Here is a 17123-nt window from a genome sequence, read left to right as displayed (position 1 = left end):
GACGTGATGGAGGGATGAAGGTGGAGGTGGAGAGACGTGATGGTGGGATGAAGGTGGGGGTGGAGAGACGTGATGGAGGGATGAAGGTGGAGGTGGAGAGACGTGATGGAGGGATGAAGGTGGGGTGGAGAGACGTGATGGTGGGATGAAGGTGGGGGTGGAGAGATGTGATGGAGGGATGAAGGTGGGGTGGAGAGATGTGATGGAGGGATGAAGGTGGGGGTGGAGAGACGTGATGGAGGGATGAAGGTGGGGTGGAGAGACGTGATGGAGGGATGAAGGTGGGGGTGGAGAGACGTGATGGAGGGATGAAGGTGGAGGAAAGTTCCAAAGTCCTCAGAGAGACAGAAAAACTCAGTGTCACACTTCAGTGAGTCTCTCCCTCCCTCTCTACCCCCCGATGGGAGGAGCGCCTCCCCCTCCCCCCTCCCTCCCTCCTCCACCCCTCCCTCCACCCCTCCTCCACCCCCTCCCTCCCTCTATAAGAGCGGCGCGGCGCAGCGGAGCGGCTCTCAGTCACTGCAGAGAGAAACGCCATGATCTGGTCCGGAGTGGCAGCAAAATGCTGGGATGGTTACTGCTGGTGCTCCTCCTGAGTGGAACCTCCACCGCATACTTCGGGTAAGACGGGGGTGTGTGTGTGTGTGTGTGTGTGTGTGTGTGTGTGTGTGTGTGTGTGTGTGTGTGTGTGTGTGTGTGTGTGTGTGTGTGTGTGTGTGTGTGTGTTAGAACAGCTGGGAACAATAAAGAATCCTGCATAAAGAATCGGAGCTCTGCCAACTTTTTCTGCTGCTTCCATCATAGAAACAACCAGGTCATCATAAAACCTCCATGAATCATGTCTCACACACACACACACACACACACACACACACACACACACACACACACACACACACACACACACACACACACACACACACACACACACACACACACACACACACACACACACACACACACACACACACACACGCTGCATGTTCTTGGGAACGCCTCGATTGTTCCTGTTAGGTGGAGTTCCTGTGACCTCCACCTGTGAGCTCACATGGTGGAGGGGTCAGCGGGTCAGAGGAGGAGCAGGAGGAGCAGGAGGAGGAGCAGGAGGAGGAGGAGGAGGAGCAGGAGGAGGAGGTGTTTGGAGTTCTGGACTGACTTTGAAAAGAGTAGGCGTTTTTTTTGACGAGCTGCTGTTTTTCAGGACTGTCAGCTTGTGTGTGTGTGTGTGTGTGTGTGTGTGTGTGTGTGTGTGTGTGTGTGTGTGTGTGTGTGTGTGTGTGTGTGTGTGTGTGTGTGTGTGTGTGTGTGTGAGATGGATGTGGCTCTGTCCTGTTGGTGGCGCTGGGACCACCACCCCAGCAGCTCCTCCTGCCGGGTGGTGGTCCTCCAGCTGATGGAGGGAGGGAAGCTGAACAAACAGCAGGAGCAGCAGGAGGAGGAGCAGGAGGAGCAGGATGAGGAGCAGGAGCAGCAGGAGCAGGAGCAGCAGGAGCAGCAGGAGCCTCCCGGGTCTTTCCCTCCAAACACAGACTGGACGCCGCAGCATGAGCAGCGGGGAGGGCGGGGCCAGATTCCTCACGCCGCGCCGTCATCGTCTGCCACAAGAATGGTTCTGGAGGAGCTGCTGCTGGAGGAGGTGCTACTGGAGGAGGTGCTGCTGGGGGAGGTGCTGCTGGAGGAGCTCCTGCTGAAGGAGATCCTCCATCAGCAGCTTCTCCTGAAGGAGCTCCTTCAGGAGGAGCTCCACCAGGAAGAGGAGATCCTCCTGACGGAGATCCTCCTGGTGGAGCTCCTCCATCAGCAGCTCCTCCTGAAGGAGCTCCACCAGGAGGAGCTGCTGCTGGAGGAGCTCCTCCTCCTGGAGGAGATCCTGCTGGAGGAGCTCCACCAGGAGGACCTCCACCAGGAGGATCTCCTCCTCCTGGAGGAGGAGGGAAGCAGGAGGACCAAAGACTGAACTTCAGGGATTCAGACTCACATTCAGAGAAACTTGAGTTTCTGAAAGTCAAGAACTTTGACTGAAGGGAAGTTCACCTCCTGCTCCTCTCTGCTCCTCACACATCCTCCTCCTCCTCCTCCTCCTGCTCCTCCTGCTCCTCCTGCTCCTCACACACCTCCTCCTCCTCCTCCTCCTCCTCCTCCTCAGTGTGCGTGCCTGCAGCCCCAGCAGTGGTTTGTGGGGAACAGCCGGATGATTACATCTCATTAGGAGCAGACGAGGAGGCGCAGGCTGGCAGGAGTCTGGTTAGCAGGGTGGGGGGCAGCTGATGGAGCAGCTGATGGAGCAGCTGATGGAGCAGCTGATGGAAGTCTTCCCCGCCAGGTCGGGTCCAGCAGCTCCAACCTGCTGAGGAGTTCTCAGAGGATGTGACCTGTGTGTGTGTGTGTGTGTGTGTGTGTGTGTGTGTGTGTGTGTGTGTGTGTGTGTGTGTGTGTGTGTGTGTGTGTGTGTGTGTGTGTGTGTGTATAGGTGTGTGTGTGTGTGTGTGTGCTGTCAGTCTGCAGTGGAAGTGAAGACAAACATCGGAGAAACGCTTCAGGCACATTTTTGTGTGCTGAGGTGTTACGGCAGGTTTGGTGTTGAGCTGAAACCGAGGCTGGCAGGTTGAACTGTGACAGCGAGGAGTGTGTGTGTGTGTGTGTGTGTGTGTGTGTGTGTGCGTGCGTGCGTGCGTGTGTGTGTGCGCCCCAGACGTGTCCCCCGTGTCCCTGCAGACGTGTCCCCGTGTCCCCGTGTCCCTGGCACCAGCCAGCTCGGTGTTGCGGGGTCCCTGGTCAGTGCAGTCATGTGCGGCCGCTCTGTGCCAGTCGCTCTGACCTGCAGTGCAGCTCGTACCAGGCGGCGCGGTCCTGGAGCCGCCGGCCGCCGCGCGGCGCCGCACCGCGCCGCCCTCACGCCCACAGCGGGATTAATCCACTGCTCCACCGCGCCGCAAACGGCCGGCACAGCTTAGCCATCTGACGCAGAGGCCCACGACACGCTCCGCAGGCCGGAGCTCGGCCCCCCCCCCCCCCCGTCGCCACGGCGACGCCGTCTCCCGTCGCCGCCGTCCTTGCCTGGTCGTCCGCGCGGCGTTTTGGGAGCCCGAGAACTTGTTGTTTCGTCTCTGAAGGCAGATTGTAGAGCGGTAGGGAGTGAGGAGAAACGCCGCCTCGGCGTTGGCGTGTGGACGGACGACTGAAAACGATGATGTCATGGCCCCGCCTCTCGACTCATGGCCCCGCCTCCCTCTCCGTGACGTCAGCGGACAACGGCAAGATGGCGGCTGACCTCCGGGTGGCGCTGCAGGAGTTTGAACAGGAAACGTTTTCAGAACCACGAGGAAATTAAGAGGGTTCTGGTTCCTTGTGGACCGGGACTCAGACCGGGACCAACCTGGTCCCTGGTGGACCGGGACTCAGACCAGGACCAACTTGGTTCCTGTAGACCGGGACCTGATAGTGTGTATCAGAACCAGGTTCTGGACCTGGACCGGTTCAGCTCTAGTCACTCAAATTCAAAATAAACCTCCTAGAAAGTAATTGTAACTAAATTACTGTAATTTGTATCCAATTACTGTAGTATGGCTGAAAGCCTTGGAGTGTGTGTGTGTGTGTGTGTGTGTGTGTGTGTGTGTGTGTGTGTGTGTGTGTGTTTCAGTCCCTGTGATGCTCAGAAACATGAATTTCTTCACTTCCTGTTTCAGAATCACTTTGATCTTTTCCTCCAGTTAAAAGTTCATGTTTCTAACTTGACACTTGAATCTGCTCTGTGATTGGCCGCTGCTCTGTGATTGGACGGCGCTCTGTGATGAGCTGCTGCGCTGTGATTGGCTGCCGCTCTGTGATTGGACGTCGCTCTGTGATTGGCTGCCGCTCTGTGATTGGACGCCGCTCTCTGATTGGCCGCTGCTCTGCAGAGGTCCTGGTCCCGGTAAAGCTTCAGAAGGCTCCCTGAGGGTCGGGGTCGTCAGAGTGTAAAGGTTTAGGAACATTCCAGATGGAGTACTCTGTTACTCCAGTGAGTAATGTGAGTACGGCGGCGGGTGTGTAGCGCCGTGTTGTTTTTGGGGCTCTCGGCGTGTTTCCTTGGCGCTGCTATCACGGCGCACGTTAAACAAAGCATGAGACCTGTTTTCTGGCTCGCTCGCACACGTTTGGCCCCGGAGTGTGTCGGCCGGTCCTTCCTGTCAAGACGCAGCATGCCAGGTTTCCCTCCGAGCCGTCGGACGGGTTCAGCGAAGGCAAACACTCTTTGTGAGGAGGAAACGCCGGGATTCTCCAGCCGGCAGCGAACACGACGCTCAACGCCTCCGCAGCATCTGGGAACCATTAGAGCACACGAGAGCCGAGGCCTCCAGGAGGCGCTGGCCAGCCTGCAGGCGACCGCTGAGGGCGCGGGGGCCCACGGCCCGCGAAGCCTTCCACTCACCTGCTGGGAGAAAGCAGGCTGAACAGATCAAAGCAGGCGGAACAGATCAAAGCAGATGGAAATAGACTAAATATAGCCTGGAACAGGTACAAAGAGTGAGAAACAGTCTGAAAGAGACTGGAACAGGTCAAAACAGTCATGAAGATCCAATACAGGTGGAAAACATCAGGAACAGACAGAAAACATCTGATTCAGACAGAATCTGACTTCAACCGTTTGAAACTGTAAACAAACTGAGTAAACATTTAGAAACAGGCCAAAGACAGTGTGAGACTGAGAGACACAATCTCAAACAATCTCAAACAATCAAAAAGATAAACAGACAGAGACAAACAACAGACACTATCGGATGTAAACAGTGAGAAGAAGATGTAAACAAACACTCATTCAGTCATTCAGAAACCTTTAGGAAGAGACACTGTGAGCTCCTCCTGCTCCTGCTCCTCCTGTTCCTCCTCCTCCTCCTGCTCCTGCTCCTCCTCCTCCTCCTCCTCCTCCTCCTGAGAGCACTTCCTGCTGCAAGAGGAGGAGGAGGAGGAGGTTCAGGAAGAAGAAGAGGCGCGGAAGATGCTGAGGAAGATGCTCTATAATCTGGATTAGAGAAGGAAGATGCTCTATAATCTGGATTAGAGGAGGAAGATGCTCTATAATCTGGATTAGAGGAGGAAGATGCTCTATAATCTGGATTAGAGAAGGAAGATGCTCTATAATCTGGATTAGAGGAGGAAGATGCTCTATAATCTGGATTAGAGGAGGGCGATGCTCTATAGTCTGGTGTTGGAGGAGAAATATGCTCTATAATCTGGATTAAAGGAGGAAGATGCTCTATAATCTGGTGTTAGAGGAGGAAGATGCTCTATAATCTGGTGTTAGAGAAAGATGCTCTATAATCTGGTGTTAGAGGAGGAAGATGCTCTATAATCTGGTGTCAGAGGAGGAATATGCTCTATAATCTGGATTAAAGGGGGAAGATGCTCTATAATCTGGTGTTAGAGGAGGAAGATGCTCTATAATCTGGATTAAAGGAGGAAGATGCTCTATAATCTGGTGTTAGAGGAGGAAGATGCTCTATAATCTGGTGTTAGAGGAGGAAGATGCTCTATAATCTGGTGTTCTGCAGTGAACAGGAGTTCAGAGAAAGAGCAACATGTGGTGCTGCTCCTCCTCTGAGCTGCATCCTGGTGACGTCCCTCTATATAGAGTATATGTGTGTGTGTGTGTGTGTGTGTGTGTGTGTGTGTGTGTGTGTGTGTGTGTGTGTGTGTGTGTGTGTGTGTGTGTGTGTGTGTGTGTGTGTGTGTGTGTTATAAATAGAGCAGTTGGGTTTCAGCTCCAGTAGCGAGAGATTAACTTCTGCACTCAGGACATGATATAAATATTAAACCCACAATCTGCTGGCTACTGTTTCACATTGTGGCGCCGCGGCGTGAGCGTCACGCTCCCAGCATGCCTCTGAGGTGACACACACACACACACACACACACACACACACACACACACACACACACACACACACACACACACACACACACACACACACACACACGTGTGTCACCTCAGAGGGACACGCCCACTGCAGGCCGCTCCGACCTGCGGCGCCAACTGGGTTGTCTGAATATTAACCAGCAGCCCCGGCGCCATGCGGACATTAACCCGGGCTCTGTGTGTGTGTGTGTGTGTTAATCCAACGTGTGTGTGTGTGTGTGTGTGTGTGCAGGCTGACGGGAAGCGAACCGCTGTCCCTCCTGCCCCTGAACGCCCTGCCGGAGCAGAGCGCCGGCCGCGCCCACTACAAGCTGTGTGACCGGCTGAAGCTGGAGAAGAAGCAGCGGCGGATGTGCCGCCGCGACCCCGGAGTGGCCGAGACGCTGCGGGAGGCCGTGGCCATGAGCGCCATGGAGTGTCAGTACCAGTTCCGCTTCGAGAGGTGGAACTGCACCCTGGAGGGGCGCCACCGAGCAAACGTCCTGAAGAGAGGTGCTCACCGGGACACAGGCTGACGGGGACAGAGGTTGACGGGGACAGAGGTTGACGGGGACAGAGGTTGACGGGGACAGAGGTTGATGGAGACAGAGGTTGATGGAGACAGAGATTGACGGGGACAGAGGTTGACCGGGACAGAGGTTGATGGAGACAGAGGTTGACGGGGACAGAGGTTGATGGAGACAGAGGTTGATGGAGACAGAGATTGACGGGGACAGAGGTTGACCGGGACAGAGGTTGACGGGGACAGAGGTTGATGGAGACAGAGGTTGACGCGGACAGAGGTTGACGGGGACAGAGGTTGACGGGGACAGAGGTTGACGGGGACAGAGGTTGACGGGGACAGAGGTTGACGGGGACAGAGGTTGATGGAGACAGAGGTTGACGGGGACAGAGGTTGACGGGGACAGAGGTTGATGGAGACAGAGGTTGATGGAGACAGAGATTGACGGGGACAGAGGTTGACCGGGAAAGAGGTTGACGGGGACAGAGGTTGACGGGGACAGAGGTTGATGGAGACAGAGGTTGACGCGGACAGAGGTTGACGGGGACAGAGGTTGACGGGGACAGAGGTTGATGGAGACAGAGGTTGACGGGGACAGAGGTTGACGGGGACAGAGGTTGACGGGGACAGAGGTTGATGGAGACAGAGGTTGATGGGGACAGAGATTGACGGGGACAGAGGTTGACGGGGACAGAGGCTGACGGGGACAGAGGTTGATGGGGACAGAGGCTGACGGGGACAGAGGTTGACGCGGACAGAGGTTGATGGAGACAGAGATTGACGGGGACAGAGGTTGACGGGGACAGAGGTTGACGGGGACAGAGGTTGACGGGGACAGAGGCTGACGGGGACAGAGGTTGACGGGGACAGAGGTTGACGGGGACAGAGGCTGACGGGGACAGAGGTTGACGGGGACAGAGGTTGACGGGGACAGAGGTTGACGGGGACAGAGGCTGACGGGGACAGAGGTTGACGGGGACAGAGGTTGACGGGGACAGAGGTTGATGGAGACAGAGATGGACGGGGACAGAGGCTGACGGGGACAGATGTGTACAAAGACAGACGTTTAAAAAGACAGATGTTTACGAGGACAGATGTGTACAAAGACAGATGTTGATGGAGACAGAAGTTGATGGAGACAGATGTGTACAAAGACATGTTGACGGAGACAGATGTTGACGGAGACAGATGTGTTCAAAGACAGATGTTTACGGAGACAGATGTTTACGAGGACAGATGTTTAGGGAGGCAGATGTTGATGGAGACAGATGTTGACGGAGACAGATGTGTACAAAAACAGATGTTTACGGAGACAGATGTTTACGAGGACAGATGTTTACGGAGGCAGATGTTGACGGGGACAGATGTTGATGGAGACAGATGTGTTCAAAGACAGATGTTTACGGAGACAGATGTTTACGAGGACAGATGTTTACGGAGGCAGATGTTGATGGAGACAGATGTGTTCAAAGACAGATGTTTACGGAGACAGATGTTTACGAGGACAGATGTTTACGGAGGCAGATGTTGATGGAGACAGATGTGTTCAAAGACAGATGTTTACGGAGACAGATGTTTACGAGGACAGATGTTTACGGAGGCAGATGTTGATGGAGACAGATGTGTACAGAGACAGATGTTTACGAGGACATATGTTTATGGAGACAGGTGTTGACGGAGACAGATGTTTACAGAGACAGATGTTTACAAAGACAGATATTTACGGAGACAGATGTTATAAAGACAGATGTTTACAGAGAGATCTTTACAGAGACAGATCTTTACGAGGACAGATGTGTATGGAGACAGATGTGTATGTAGACAGATGTGTGCAGAGACAGATGTTTACAGAGACAGATGTTTGCAGAGACAGATGTGTACGGAGACAGATGTGTACAAAGACAGATGTTTATGGAGAAAAATGTGTACGGAGACAGACGTGTACGGAGACAGATGTTGATGGAGACGGATGTTGATGGAGACAGATGTGTATAAAGACAGATGTGTACAGAGACAGATGTTGACGGAGACAGAAGTTGACGGAGACAGAAGTTGACGGAGACAGAAGTTCCGTTGAGACAGTTCATTAGCGTCTCCATGGAGACAGACAGATGTGAGGTCTCACGCTCTGCACTGTGTGTGTCGTCTGCAGGATTTAAAGAGACGGCCTTCCTGTTCGCCGTCTCCTCGGCCGGCCTGACGCACGCCATGGCCAAAGCCTGCAGCGCCGGGCGCATGGAGCGCTGCACCTGCGACGAGGCTCCGGACCTGGAGAACCGCAAGGCGTGGCAGTGGGGCGGCTGCGGCGACAACCTCAAGTACGCCAACAAGTTCGTGAAGGACTTCCTGGGGAAACGTTCCAACAAGGACCTGAGAGCACGAGTGGACATGCACAACACCAACGTGGGCATGAAGGTGTGTGTGGACAAGTCGCAGACGGTCCGACGCAGACACACGGTCGCAGACGGTCCGACGCAGACAGATGGTCGCAGACGATCGCAGGCAGACGCAGACAGACAGACGCAGACAGATGTAGACAGACGGTCGCAGACGGACGGTCGCAGACGGACGGTTGCAGACGGTCACAGACAGACACAGACGGTCGCAGACAGACGGTCTCAGATAGACGGTCGCAGGCGGTTGCAGACAGACGGTCGCAGGCAGACGCAGACAGACGGTCGCAGACGATCGCAGGCAGACGCAGACAGACAGACGCAGACAGATGTAGACAGACGGTCGCAGACGGACGGTTGCAGACAGACGGTCGCAGACAGACACAGACGGTCGCAGACAGACGGTCTCAGATAGACGGTCGCAGGCGGTTGCAGACAGACGGTTGCAGACAGACACAGACGGTCGCAGACAGACGGTCTCAGATAGACGGTCGCAGACGGTTGCAGACAGACGGTTGCAGACAGACACAGACGGTCGCAGACAGACGGTCTCAGATAGACGGTCGCAGACGGTTGCAGGAAGACGCAGACAGACGGTCGCAGACGGACGGTTGCAGACGGTCACAGATAGACGGTCGCAGGCGGTTGCAGACAGAAGGTTGCAGACAGACGGTCGCAGACAGACGCAGACAGACGCAGACGGTCGCAGGCGGTTGCAGACAGAAGGTTGCAGACAGACGGTCGCAGACAGACGCAGACAGACGCAGACGGTCGCAGACGGTCGCAGACAGACGGTCGCAGACAATCTGCGCTCCCTCAAATCTTCATGGCAGCGGCCGGCGAACTAAAGTGTGGCCGAGCGGAGGGAGGGGGACGGTTCCAGGCTGTTCCAGGAACAGCCAGGATCCAGACTGACCAGGTCTCTTCAGCCCGACCCCCCCCCACGGTGAGCGACTTGAGTGCCGTCATGTCTGCTTGTCGCCCTCCAGGTGATCAAGGCGGGCGTGGAGACCACCTGCAAGTGCCACGGCGTGTCGGGCTCCTGCACGGTGCAGACCTGCTGGCGGCAGCTGCTGCCGTTCCACGAGATCGGGAAGCAGCTGAAGCTGCGCTACGAGACGTCGCTGAAGGTCGGCAGCTCCACCAACGAGGCCACCGGCGAGGCCGACATCGCCAAGGCCCGCGGCCAGTCGCCGCCGCCGCCACCGCCACCGCCACCGCCGCCACCGCCGCCGCCGCCGGCATCGGCGCCCGGCCCCGCCGACCACATCCCCCGCACCATGGACCTGCTGCACATCGAGGACTCGCCCAGCTTCTGCAGGGCCTCCAAGTACTCGGCGGGCACCGCCGCCCGCAAGTGCTACAAGGACAAGAACTGCGACGCCATCTGCTGTGGGCGGGGCCACAACACGCAGAGCCGCGAGGTGACGCGGCCGTGCCAGTGCCAGGTCCGCTGGTGCTGCTACGTGGAGTGCAAGCAGTGCACGCAGAGGGAGGAGGTGTACACCTGCAAGGGCTGAGGAGGAGGAGGAGCAGCAGGAGGAGCAGGAGGAGGAGCAGGAGGAGGAGAAGGAGGAGGAGATTTTTCTGCAGCGAGCACTTTGACGGATTTCTGCAAGTTTCAGACGTCCTGCAGGATTAAAAGTAACTGAAAGAACAATCAGACAACTGAACTTCTCAAGCCTCGAACCGCCGTGTGTGTGTGTGTGTGTGTGTGTGTGTGTGTGTGTGTGTGTGTGTGTGTGTGTGTGTGTGTGTGTGTGTGTGTGTGTGTGTGTGTGTGAGACAATGACAGCAGTACAGACAGACAGACGGTGTAGGATCTACAGACAGACTGACTGACAGAGTGTTTGTTCACACGCTCACCGTTATTGTTATATTCTAGAAGCCACTTATGTTACAACAAACCACTAACTGCACACACCTGACGATGTTTGTGCGCTCCCTCGTGCACGCTCCCTCGTGCACGCCCCCCGTGCACGCCCCCCGTGCACGCCCGTCTGGCCCCGAGGCGTGTGGGACGTTCTTCCTCAGTGGGATTATTTATTCCTGAAGCTGAGCACTGAGAGCGAAGCAGCAGTTCAGGAGGAACTCAACCACTACGTCCAGGTGGAGACGGGTGGAGACAGGGGTGGAGACAGAGGTGGAGACAGGGGTGGAGACAGGGGTGGAGACAGGGGTGGTGGTGGCACCTCCTCTCTGCTCCTCGCCGCCTCCGTCTGGATGGTGCAGTTGCACGCGTTTGGAAAAAGAAAGGAACTTTTTATCTGCTGGAGTCAGAAGAGACAATTTAACACGACCGCCTGCAGCTGCACGGCGCTGCAGCAGCCAATCAGCTGGCAGGAAACCCACCTTCCCACCTGTGTGTGTGTGCGTGTGTGTGTGTGCGCGTGTGTGTGTGTGTGTGTGTGTGTGTGAGCAGGTGGGAACATTAAGTCATATAAACGAGGCCATATATTGTTGGATTGGTGTGAACTAACTACTGAGTGAGTTTGACTGAAGGCCAGACGCCCTGTAAAGTATTTAAAGATCTATATTTATGGATCAGCTCATGTTTGATATCTATATAAATATATAAATATAAATATATATATATATATATAAATGGTTTCTCCTTCTGTGGTATAAAGATATAAAGACAAACGTGAGGCACATGTTCACTGCTCACAAGCTCCCGGAACACAAAGTGTGGTGAGTGAGGCTCTGTGGGCCTGAGTGGCGCCTCCTCGCGCCTCCTCGCACCTCCTCGGGCGTCCCCGCGCCTCCTCGGGCCTCCTCAGGCTCTAGGCACCTCCTCGGGCCTCATCGCACCTCCTCGGGCCTCCTCAGGCTCTAGGCACCTCCTCGGGCCTCCTCGCACCTCCTCGGGCCTCCTCAGGCCTCCTCGGGCCTCCTCAGGCTCTAGGCACCTCCTCGGGCCTCCTCGGGCCTCCTCGGGCCTCCTCAGAACTCCTCAGACCTCCTCCATGCTCCTCTGGGCTCCTCACATGAATCTGAAGTATTTTGACTGGAGGAACCAAATAAAGACACAACGGTCACAACACTTAGCCAGAAAGTTTGCACGCTACATGGAAACCATAATAACTATGCTGCAGGAATGCCTTCCTACCACACACACACACACACACACACACACACACACACACACACACACACACACACACACACACACACACACACACACACACACACACACACACACACACACACACACACACACACACACACACACACACACACACACACACACACACACACCCGTCTGGCCACTGCTGAATGGATTGAAAACACACGACAGGAACACTGAACATTTTTGAGGTTTATTGTTCATACAGCCCTGCGGAGGCGTGGTGAGGAAGAGGAGGGGTGAGGAAGAGGAGGGGTGAGGAAGAGGAGGGGGGGTGAGGAAGAGGAGGGGTGAGGAAGAGGAGGAGGGGTGAGGAAGAGGAGGCGTGGTGAGGAAGAGGAGGGGTGAGGAAGAGGAGGAGGGGTGAGGAAGAGGAGGCGTGGTGAGGAAGAGGAGGGGTGAGGAAGAGGAGGTGGTGAGGAAGAGGAGGGGTGAGGAAGAGGAGGAGGGGTGAGGAAGAGGAGGGGTGAGGAAGAGGAGGAGGGGTGAGGAAGAGGAGGGGTGAGGAAGAGGAGGGGTGAGGAAGAGGAGGAGAGGTGAGGAAGAGGAGGAGGTGAGGAGGAGGAGGTGAGGAAGAGGAGGAGGAGGTGAGGAAGAGGAGGAGGAGGTGAGGAAGAGGAGGAGGTGAGGAAGAGGAGGAGGAGGTGAGGAAGAGGAGGAGGAGGTGAGGAGGAGGAGGTGAGGGAGAGGAGGAGGAGGTGAGGAAGAGGAGGAGGAGGTGAGGAAGAGGAGCAGTACTCCAGTAAACGTGGGATCTTGAGGAGGAAGTGATTAAATTATTTCGCTCGGTGATTCTGAGCCAAAACTTTTCACTCGTTTTTTGTTTTTTTTATCTGCTTCGTTCTAAAAACACAAACAAACAAGGAAGATCAACAATAAAGTCACAATAATCAGTTATGAGCACACTGAGGTGTGTCCGATGCCTGTTTGTTTGTTTGTTTGTTTGTTTGTTTGTGTGTCTGTCCGTCTGAAGCGATGACTCACAGCAGTGTGTGACGACCTTTGACCTTTGCCCACTCGTTCATGTCTTATGGGATGTAAGTTATTTCCTCTACCTCACCTGTTCAGCTGGTCGACTTCAACCTTCAGGACGCAGAATGTATTTAACTTATTTAACTTCTTTGTGTAACAAAGGCGCAAAAAAATGTAAAATAATAAATGGATTTTTAAAAAGAGTTTGTCTGAGTCTCTTTCTGACGAGTCACATGGAGGACGTGACGGGGTGAGGGTGGAGGGGTGAGGGTGGAGGGGAGAGGGTGGAGGGGTGAGGGTGGAGAGGGTGGAGGGGTGAGGGTGGAGGGGTGAGGGTGGAGGGGTAAGGGTGGAGGGGTCAGGAGGTGATGATGAAGGGGTGATGATGAAGGGGTGAGGGTGAAGGGTGAGGGTGAAGGGGTGAGGGTGGAAGGGTGAGGGTGGAGGGGAGAGGGTGGAGGGGTGAGGGTGAAGGGGTGAGGGTGGAGGGGTGAGGGTGGAGGGGAGAGGGTGGAGGGGTGAGGGTGGAGGGGAGAGGGTGGAGGGGTGAGGGTGGAGGGGTGAGGGTGGAGAGGGTGGAGGGGTGAGGGTGGAGGGGTGAGGGTGGAGGGGTAAGGGTGGAGGGGTCAGGAGGTGATGATGAAGGGGTGATGATGAAGGGGTGAGGGTGAAGGGTGAGGGTGAAGGGGTGAGGGTGGAAGGGTGAGGGTGGAGGGGAGAGGGTGGAGGGGTGAGGGTGAAGGGGTGAGGGTGGAGGGGTGAGGATGAAGGGGTGAGGGTGGAGGGGTGAGGGTGGAGGGGAGAGGGTGGAGGGGTGAGGGTGGAGGGGAGAGGGTGGAGGGGTGAGGGTGGAGGGGTGAGGGTGGAAGGGTGAGGGTGATGGGGTGAGGGTGGAGGGGAGAGGGTGGAGGGGTGAGGGTGGAGGGGTGAGGGTGGAGGGTGAGGGTGGAGGGGTGAGGGTGGAGGGGTGAGGGTGGAGGGGTGAGGATGAAGGGGTGAGGGTGAAGGGGTGAGGAGGTGAGGGTGGAGGGGTGAGGATGAAGGGGTGAGGGTGAAGGGGTGAGGAGGTGAGGGTGAAGGGGTGAGGGTGAAGGGGTGAGGGTGGAGGGGTGAGGATGAAGGGGTGAGGGTGAAGGGGTGAGGAGGTGAGGGTGGAGGGGTGAGGATGAAGGGGTGAGGGTGAAGGGGTGAGGAGGTGAGGGTGAAGGGGTGAGGGTGAAGGGGTGAGGGTGGAGGGGTGAGGATGAAGGGGTGAGGATGTCCAGCTCCTCCAGGACCAGAGAGCATTCTGGGAAAATCCCCACCGTCCATCAACAACCTCCAGAGGTTCCATGTGAAGTAGTGAGTACTGCAGGAGTGTGTTTATAGTACTGTGTGTACTGCAGTACTGTGTGTACTCTACATGACCTGCAGTACTCTGTGTACAGGCTGTACTGCAGTACTGCTGAAGCAGGAGGAGGTCACACCGCTGCTCTCACTCCCAGCGGGGGGGGTGGGGGGGTGGCTGGAGGGGGGGGGCTGGAGGGGGGGGGGGCTGGAGGGGGGGGGGGGGGGGGGCTGGAGGGGGGGGGGGCTGGAGGGGGGACGGGGGGTTTGAGGGGAATTCATGAGAATCCAGACCAACTGGGCTGAACATGTGGCTGCTATGAAAACACCTGAGCTCATGATCCCACAGTCTGCTGCTCCTCCACTGCTCCTCCACTGCTCCTCTGCTCCTCTACTGCTCCTCTACTGCTCCTCTACTGCTCCTCTGCTCCTCTACTGCTCCTCTACTGCTGCTCTGCTCCTCTACTGCTCCTCTGCACCTCTACTGCTGCTCTGCTCCTCTACTGCTCCTCTACTGCTCCTCTGCTCCTCTACTGCTGCTCTGCTCCTCTACTGCTCCTCTACTGCTCCTCTGCTGCTCCTCTGCTGCTCCTCTACTGCTCCTCTACTGCTCCTCTACTGCTCCTCCTCTGCTCCTCTACTGCTCCTCTGCTGCTCCTCTGCTCCTCTACTGCTCCTCTACTGCTCCTCTACTGCTGCTCTGCTCCTCTACTGCTCCTCTGCTCCTCTACTGCTCCTCTGCTGCTCCTCTGCTGCTCTCCTGCTCTGCTGCTGCTGGGAAAAGAGCAGTTCCTCTGGAAAGTGTGAAGGGTGAGGAGTGAGGAGTGAGGAGTGAGGAGTGAGGAGTGAGGAGTGAGGAGTGAGGAGTGAGGAGTGAGGAGTGAGGAGTGAGGAGTGAGGAGTGAGGAGTGAGGAGTGAGGAGTGAGGAGTGAGGAGTGAGGAGTGAGGAGTGCCTCCTTCCTGCCGCCCAGTGACCTCGCCTGTTTACAAACTGTGTGACTGTTGGTAAGTGGCTGTCAAGCTGCTGCTGCAATAACATGTGAGCTCAGCCTGTGTGTGTGTGTGTGTGTGTGTGTGTGTGTGTGTGTGTGTGTGTGTGTGTGTGTGTGTGTGTGTGTGAGGTCGTGGTTAATAGCGTGTTCAGTTATTACATCACAGTCGTCTCATGAAGACTGAAAACAGAAAAGCAACAAGTTGATGAATGAAAGTTCAACGAAGCAAGAAACAGAGGGGGGGGGGGGGGTACCAGTACAGCTGAGGACAGGTACCGGTATAGGGGAGGACAGGTACCAGTACAGGTGAGGACAGGTACCGGTACAGCTGAGGACAGGTACCAGTACAGGTGAGGACAGGTACCAGTATAGGGGAGGACAGGTACCAGTACAGGTGAGGACAGGTACCGGTATAGGGGAGGACAGGTACCAGTACAGGTGAGGACAGGTACCGGTATAGGGGAGGACAGGTACCAGTATAGGGGAGGACAGGTACCAGTACAGGTACCAGTACAGGACAACCAGAGACAAAGAACCATGTTCGTCTTTCAGTCGCAGCTCGTTTCTTCTAAAAGACTAAAAGTTCAACTTGAACCAGATTCAGTCAGAGACGAACAGACTGACAGTTGCTGGTCCAGATGTTTAGTCCTCTGTTCTGCTTGTGTCATCGTATCGTTGTGTCATTGTATCGTTGTATCGTTCTAGGATTGTATCGTTGTGTCGTTCTAGGATTGTATCGTTGTGTCGTTCTAGGATTGTACCATTGTATCGTTCTAGGATTGTATCATTGTATCGTTCTAGGATTGTATCATTGTATCGTTCTAGGATTGTACCATTGTATCGTTCTAGGATTGTACCATTGTATCGTTCTAGGATTGTATCATTGTATCGTTCTAGGATTGTATCATTGTATCGTTCTAGGATTGTATCATTGTATCGTTCTAGGATTGTATCATTGTATCGTTCTAGGATTGTACCATTGTATCGTTCTAGGATTGTATCATTGTATCGTTCTAGGATTGTACCATTGTATCGTTCTAGGATTGTACCATTGTATCGTTCTAGGATTGTATCATTGTATCGTTCTAGGATTGTACCATTGTATCGTTCTAGGATTGTATCGTTGCTGCTCCCGGTGTTGTTGGTTCATACATTTGGATTGTTGAAGTGTTGCGGCACCGAGTGTTGTGGTGTGGTACGTTAAGGGTTCCTCTGGTCCTCCGGTTCCTCCAGTTCTCCGGTTCCTCCAGTTCTCCGGTTCCTCAGGCTGACAGAACTGTTCCGTCTGCTGTGTGGAACAGTCTGACCTTCCAGAGCCGCGGGAACGTCTCAGCTGTCTGCTTCTCCACAGCCACACCAGGAAGGGGAATCCCCGGCCCCGCCCCCCGGTGCCCCGGCCCCGCCCCCCCCCCAGCGCCCCCTGGCCGCCCTTCCTTCCTCTGCGGCGGGGAAACCCTGACGCCCTGCTGACCACTCACAGTCTGTTCCAGTCTCAGCAGGACCTCCTGACCCGGAACAGAGGACAAGCGCTTCAGGTCCAGGGTCCAGAGTCCTGATCCAGAGTCCTGATCCAGGGTCCTGATCCATGGTCCTGATCCAGGGTCCTGATCCAGGGTCCTGATCCAGAGTCCTGATCCAGGGTCCTGATCCAGGTCCAGAGTCCTGATCCAGAGTCCTGATCCAGGTCCAGGGTCCTGATCCAGAGTCCTGATCCAGGGTCCTGGTCCAGAGTCCAGGGTCTGGAACGTTAAAGGTTCTCATGGAACAAGACGACGTCATAATGATGAAAACAACAAACCGTCAACAAAAAGAAAGAGCAACGATGAAAAGATGAGATGATAGAGGACGAGAAATAAAAGACTGTTTATCTCTTTGAACTTTTCTTTGTTAAGAAAACAAAAGAAAAATCAGAAC

General features: G+C 55.4%; 1 protein-coding gene across 2 annotated transcripts; it reads left to right on the top strand.

Moving 5' to 3' along the window:
* The first annotated feature begins 531 nt into the window (after positions 1–531).
* Positions 532–11878, top strand: wnt9a (wingless-type MMTV integration site family, member 9A). Of its 2 annotated transcripts, none has more exons than XM_080522167.1 (4): positions 532–621; positions 6129–6388; positions 8551–8813; positions 9781–11878. In XM_080522167.1, exons 1-4 carry the CDS (start codon positions 563–565, stop codon positions 10309–10311), a joined length of 1113 nt encoding a protein of 370 aa, XP_080378293.1. In that variant the 5' UTR covers positions 532–562; the 3' UTR covers positions 10312–11878. The 2 variants fall into 2 exon arrangements, with proteins under 2 accessions (XP_080378293.1, XP_080378294.1); XM_080522168.1 differs by lacking the exon at positions 532–621 and adding an exon at positions 5751–5868.
* The last annotated feature ends 5245 nt before the right edge of the window (positions 11879–17123 follow it).

This window comes from Blennius ocellaris, assembly GCF_963422515.1.
Source record: "Blennius ocellaris genome assembly, contig: SCAFFOLD_81, whole genome shotgun sequence".
NCBI classification, from domain to species: Eukaryota; Metazoa; Chordata; class Actinopteri; order Blenniiformes; family Blenniidae; genus Blennius; species Blennius ocellaris.
The sequence above is the reverse complement of the archived record's forward strand: the minus strand, read 5'-3'. Positions and strand labels throughout refer to the sequence as shown.

Excerpts from the sequence above, each read along its gene's own strand:
- wnt9a (XM_080522167.1), top strand. The coding sequence starts at position 563 with ATGCTGGGATGGTTACTGCTGGTGCTCCTCCTGAGTGGAACCTCCACC. Across the intron at positions 6,389-8,550 it reads AGCAAACGTCCTGAAGAGAG|GATTTAAAGAGACGGCCTTC; the intron begins GTGCTCACCGGG and ends TGTCGTCTGCAG. Across the intron at positions 8,814-9,780 it reads ACACCAACGTGGGCATGAAG|GTGATCAAGGCGGGCGTGGA; the intron begins GTGTGTGTGGAC and ends GTCGCCCTCCAG.